Source organism: Solanum lycopersicum, chromosome 10 (genome assembly GCF_036512215.1).
Source record: "Solanum lycopersicum chromosome 10, SLM_r2.1".
NCBI classification, from domain to species: domain Eukaryota; kingdom Viridiplantae; phylum Streptophyta; class Magnoliopsida; order Solanales; family Solanaceae; genus Solanum; species Solanum lycopersicum.
In genome coordinates this window covers 62,116,927-62,122,926 of record NC_090809.1, presented here as the reverse complement: position 1 = coordinate 62,122,926, position 6,000 = coordinate 62,116,927, and the positions used below count along the sequence as shown (strand labels likewise).

Here is a 6,000-nt window from a genome sequence, read left to right as displayed (position 1 = left end):
ATAAGTTGTAGCCTGGAATTCAAATGGAGCAGAGGTTAGCTCACCCTCGCAGAATCACAACTTAGTTAAGGTGATGACTTGGGGCATGATGAGTTCTCATTGCGTGTATGAGGCAACTTAGTTGAGTTAAGGTGATGACTTGGGGCATGATAACATTGTGTGTACGAGGGTTGAGAATAAATTTTTTCATCATATGACTTGTCGATAATTATTATTTATTTTGTTTTCATACCATATATCATAGGTTATTATGAATAGTTCACCCTTGTGGAATCAAAACTTAATTGGGTATTGTTGGTCCTAATCAAATTTAACATGAATAAAGATCCGATTTTTTTTTATTGTATGACTTTGTCAACAATTACTATCTATATCAAATTTAATATGAATAAAGATCCGATTTTTTTTAATTGTATGACTTTGTCAACAATTACTATCTATTTCGACTTCATATTAGATAGTTTACCCTCACGGGAACAAAAATTAGTTGGGTACATGCCAATTTTATTTTCGATACTAAAATCACATCTTTTGTTTTTACATAGTTCAAAATTTATTATTTATATGTCATTTGAAATTCTAAATTAAACATATTTTCATATGTTATTTTATTTTTATGACTCACAAGATTTGAAAATTCAATTAAAAAAATGAATTGAAATTATAAAAAAAAATGTTATTATCATCGTTCACTTTTTGCTATCACAATTTCATTTTTTAAAGTTAAACTATAACTATTTTAATTTACATTATATGAAACATATTTTTATCAAAATAAAATTAATATCACTTTAAAAAAAAGTAATCAAATTAATTTTCTAAATTCGAACGTACACAATAAAATATGGAAGAAGGGTAAACACAAATCGATTTGTCATTTTACAGTTATAACCTTTCTAACAGAATCTCAGTAACCCCAACACCCTCCTCCGCCCCAAACCTTTGGTGACATCTGAAGTCGCCACCGCCTATGCCCGCCGTACCACATGCTTCGGAACCTCCGAACGCGGCGATTAATTTCGTTAGTTTTTTTCAAAAATATTTCGTAACTGGAAAAAAATATTTAGAAAAATTATTTAAATTTATTGATTAGTATTATTACTACTTTTCAAAATGTAGATTAATTATCAAGTGTTTTTAATTGAAACACTTTGAAATAATTGTATAAATTCACAATGTTTTTAAAGTAATTTTAAAATAATGTTGTCCTTTTTAAAAATAAACATCATATTTTTTTTTGTTTCAATTAAATATCTTATTAAATTAGTATTAATTAGTTAGATTATATTTTTCAAAAAAAATAATAACGGCTCTTGTTATTAATCCTTTTCAATGTAAATTTAAATTCCAAAGCACACTATAAATACATACTATCAGTTCCATCCATAACGGCTCTTCTCTTTTCAAGGCTCCTCGATCGCTCTTCTCTTCTCTTCTCTCATAGATACAACGGCTCTTGTTAAAGGTCTTTCTCTCTTCTTCTGCATAAGTTTGAATTCCATTTTCAATTTGGATTTTAAAAGAAATCAAGTTTTTTTCTGGGTGTGTATGCTGCAGACAATGGTGAAGATCATGGTGGCGAGGACAAAACAAGAAGGAGCTGGTTGTCAGGCAAATGATGAGAGACAGACATTGGTACGCTTCTTGAATCCCACTGTATTCAGCTACTTTTTCCTATGGCTTAGGGTTTGGGGGCTTAGTTGATTGATTGATCAATTGAACCTCAAAATCAACTCGTAGAAATGTGTAATTTAGTAAATCATGCCTGGGATCATTTATCTTCAATTATTATTCCATCTATTTCAAGTTTGAAAAAATTTCTTTGAAAATTCATTCACTAAAGTTTCAATTCAAACCCTTGTCTGCTTCTAACGTATATATTACTTCACATTTGAAAATCAAAATTGAAAGATGGAGCGGCCAAGAAACGACGAGAATTTTCTAATGTATCGAATCATCAACTGTCTCTGCTGATCTCTTATTCTTCCGACCTTGTGTGAGTGTTTCCCTGTTTTTGGTCTCAACTTTTTTTCTTTTTTTACTGTAGGAAAGTATTTATCATATTTTTTTGTGTGTATTTTCTTATTACTGGTTCAATGATTCATTTTCTGTATGTTGGAATCATCTTCTGTATGCCTATGGGGTTTCTATAAATTTGTGCAAGTGAAATCCCCTTGTATCAAAAACCCTCATATCATTTGTGCGTCGAGGCTGCTCGGGGGGGCGGCCTCGGGGCACGACGGTGCGTCGAGGCTGCTCGGGGGGGGGCGGCCTCGGGGCACGACGGTGCGTCGAGGCTGCTCGGGGGGGCGGCCTCGGGGCACGACGGTGCGTCGAGGCTGCTCGGGGGGGCGGCCTCGGGGCACGACGGTGCGTCGAGGCTGCTCGGGGGGGCGGCCTCGGGGCACGACGGTGCGTCGAGGCTGCTCGGGGGGGCGGCCTCGGGGCACGACGGTGCGTCGAGGCTGCTCGGGGGGGCGGCCTCGGGGCACGACGGTGCGTCGAGGCTGCTCGGGGGGGGGGGGGGGGGCCACGGGGCACGGTCGTGCCGCGAGGCTGCTCGGGGGGGGGGGGGGGGGGGGGGCCACGGGGCACGGTCGTGCAGGCTGCTCGGGGGGTCGGGGGGGGGGGGGGGCACGGTCGTGCAGGCTGTTCGGGGGGGGGGGGTGCCTCGGGGCTGCTCGGGGGTGCCTCGGGGCTGCTCGGGGGGGGGGGGGGGGGGGGGGGGGGGCACGGTCGTGCAGGCTGTTCGGGGGGGGGGGGGTGCCTCGGGGCACGACGGTGCCTCGGGGCACGACGGTGCCTCGGGGCTGCTCGGGGGGGGGGGGGGGGGGTGCCTCGGGGCTGCTCGGGGGTGCCTCGGGGCTGCTCGACGGTGCCTCGGGGCTGCTCGGCGGTGCCTCGGGGCTGCTCGGGGGTGCCTCGGGGCACGACGGTGCCTCGGGGCTGCTCGGGGGTGCCTCGGGGCACGACGGTGCCTCGGGGCTGCTCGGGGGTGCCTCGGGGCACGACGGTGCCTCGGGGCTGCTCGGGGGTGCCTCGGGGCACGACGGTGCCTCGGGGCTGCTCGGGGGTGCCTCGGGGCTGCTCGGGGGTGCCTCGGGGCACGACGGTGCCTCGGGGCTGCTCGGGGGTGCCTCGGGGCACGACGGTGCCTCGGGGCTGCTCGGGGGGGCCTCGGGGCACGACGGTGCCTCGGGGCCAGGCTTGGGCAGAATAGCAGAGCAAGTATTAGTAGCATAACAAAAAAGCCTTCCTCGTCATTAGTATCTTTGCTCGCGGCGGGGGGCGGCCTTTACTTTTTTCTTTCAAAGATTTCCTTTTTAAAACAATTTGTTATTTTTTTTCTAAAATTTGTAAATTGGCAAGTTTGGAAAAGGTAGCAGAGCCTGAACTTGATGCTATCTTGCTCTTACTTAGTTATATTTAGATGCTTATGCCAGACTTGGGTAGCACAGTCGTTTGCTAAACGAAGAAATTGAAAACATTTGTTTGTTTTTTATATTTTCAACTAACTCCTTAATTATTAATGTACCATAATCAATTATTGTCTGTTTTTGGCTGTTTTAACTTATGACTATACACTTGCAGTTTTCTTTCTTCTTTCACGGGTAGAAGAAAGAAAAAAGTATGTAGGTCAAATGAATGAGAAAATTACATGGTCTTAATCTCCTTCATATTCTCAATGTTGCTTTCGACATTACAACGGCTGGGATGTTAGGGATTCAATTTAAGAGCATAGTCTGAATTATATGGATGTTTTAGGTCCAATTATTGCAAAAGCCTTAGTCTACCATACGATGAAGCCTATACCTGTAGTCCATTGTTGAATACATAATTTCTTTTGTGAACGGCAAGCAGGTGGTTGCAGAAAATCCAATATTACTGTCACTGTACTCTGATCAAACTAAAAGGTCACTGGTTTAATGCTGTAGAGTTCTATAGAGTGGTACTAATGCTTTCCATCTTTTGATGTCATGCACTGGTACTGTTTTGTGATTAGTTGATTTGTCTTGGTTCTAATTCAATCATTTGTTTTTCTTCCTTATGCTAATAATTGCTATTTGAACAATCTGACCATATTTGTATTCAGGGACATTGTGGTTCTTGTTGGTCTTGTTGTGGTGCTGCTGAGTCGTTGTCTGATTGTTTCTGTATTCATTTTGGCTGGGTAAATTCATTCCTTCATGCAAAAACTTGCAAGTTTATTCTAGTTATGGTCGCTAATGATTCAATTTTATGTGTGAGGCAGAATATCTCTGTGGCAGCAAATGATATCGTAGGAAATACACTTCTTGTACTTCTGAGGAAATACGTCTTTTCTATATATTGTAGGATTTTTATACCCATCTTTAAAAAAATAAAATTATTATGCTCGACTAATAAATTTTATCAGTTTCCTACAGTGTGTCAAAGATGAGAGGAAGCTCAATGCTGAAATTGTTGATCTGCAGGTTCAAAACCTCAAGGTTTTTCTAAGTTACCAAGTGATTGAGGAATTGGACCTGTGAAACTGTTGATTGAAAGATCAATCATACCGAGTCTTGAAGCATTTGAGATAGTAGCAGATATAAATCCACTCAGATTGTTGTTTGCACAAATCAATGTTTCTAGGCTGGGGATCCCACTGCCTAAATCTGCTGGTAGATTACCTGAAAACATGTTTTCGTCGAGTACGACTGCCCTCAGCGCTGACATGTTGAAAATGCTTGTGGGGATGGAACCAGTAAGCTTACATCCGGATAATGACAGAATCTGTAGTTTCTTAAGATTACCTAGCTCCACTTGGTATCTCTCCTGTCAAGTGAAGAAATATATATATGAGTGAGTACTAAATTGAAAAAATAAAATTTCTTGCTAGGAGATCTTTGAAGTGCAGCAATCCAAGGTATAATTCTGCAAGATTTGTTATGATGCCTAACTCCCTCGGTATAGTTCCAGTGAACTTGTTTTCAGACAATGACAAGAATTTGAGCTTTTTGCATTTTTCAAAGTTTGGTGGAATGATGCCACCTATGATGTTTTCTGAGAGGAAAAGCCCTTCCAAGTTTGGAAGATGGTCACATATAGTTGTTGGAAGCTCACCTGTAAGATTATTGTTGGAAAGAGCAATGGTGTTGTAATGTTATATAAATTGATGGTGGCATAGAGCCAGTAAGATGGTTACTTTCCAGGTTTAAAGCAGTCATGTAATGAAGATCACCAAGTTCTCGAGGGATCTCTCCTTCGAGGAAATTTCCCGCTATTCTTAACACTTCCAGCTTTGTTAGATTGATGGGATTTTTCCTGAAAATTGATTGCTCCACAGGTGCAAAATGCGAAGGTCTTAGCAAACTTAAAAATGATGGAATGGCACCAGTAAAGTTATTGTTTGCGATATCAATCAATCTCAACCTCTGCAAATGAAGTTGCATACTAGAAATGTCTAAAGCTGTGACTCGATGGTGTCGGGAGGTGCAAGTGATTCCAATCCAGGAGCAAACAGGGGTGGAAGAAGACCAGTTGGTTGCTAAGATGTTGTTACTACAAGTTCATACATTAGTGAGACTGAGTCAACAGTCCATTTCTTTGGCATTAATCCATGGAAATTCACAAGTCATATTTCTTTGGCATATGTGGACTTATTAGTCTATGGAGTATATTTTGGTTTAGAGTGTCAATTGTTTTTTGTGTTTAATGAGATGTGCAATTAACTCCAACCTCAAATTAAGTGTTGGTCTTTCTGCCATTAGTTTTTTTGGGTTAAGACTATTTGGTAAGGAGGAAAAATGTTTTCTCAGAAAATATTTTCTTGGAAAATGAGTGAATTTATAATTTATTTTCTCATGTTTGGTTGATGAATAAAAAAAAAATTTAATGTTTGATTGGTGAATGAAAATTCACAAAATATCTTTTATTTTTGGCTTGAGACAGTAAGACTAAAAGATACTCTTTAGGAAAATAATGTATGATCCGAAAATTAAACCCGATAATTGATCTAGGACCCAATCCTGACAACCA

At 41.2% G+C, this 6,000-nt stretch overlaps 1 protein-coding gene across 30 annotated transcripts; it reads left to right on the top strand.

The window, feature by feature from the left end:
• Positions 1-1,349: 1,349 nt before the first annotated feature.
• On the top strand, positions 1,350-5,894 carry LOC138339026 (uncharacterized). 30 transcript variants are annotated; one of them, XR_011212020.1, is made up of 6 exons: positions 1,361-1,465; positions 1,558-1,635; positions 1,912-1,996; positions 4,094-4,171; positions 4,253-4,331; positions 4,455-5,894. XR_011212020.1 is itself a non-coding variant. In XM_069290309.1 (5 exons), the coding sequence occupies exons 2-5, from the start codon at positions 1,561-1,563 to the stop codon at positions 4,493-4,495; spliced, it is 273 nt and encodes a 90-aa protein (XP_069146410.1). In that variant the 5' UTR covers positions 1,361-1,465; positions 1,558-1,560; the 3' UTR covers positions 4,496-5,894. The 30 variants fall into 30 exon arrangements, 5 of the variants coding, with proteins under 5 accessions (XP_069146410.1, XP_069146412.1, XP_069146409.1 ...); XR_011212018.1 differs by having other exon boundaries at positions 4,397-5,894; XR_011212023.1 differs by having other exon boundaries at positions 4,094-4,726; positions 4,862-4,888; positions 5,309-5,894.
• Positions 5,895-6,000: the final 106 nt, after the last annotated feature.

Bases quoted from the DNA above. Each gene is read 5' to 3' on its own strand.
- LOC138339026 (XM_069290307.1), top strand. From the start codon at position 1,561: ATGGTGAAGATCATGGTGGCGAGGACAAAACAAGAAGGAGCTGGTTGT. The intron at 1,636-4,093 runs GTACGCTTCTTG...ATTTGTATTCAG, and splicing joins ATGATGAGAGACAGACATTG to GGACATTGTGGTTCTTGTTG. The intron at 4,332-4,454 runs GTAGGATTTTTA...GTTGATCTGCAG, and splicing joins ATACGTCTTTTCTATATATT to GTTCAAAACCTCAAGGTTTT.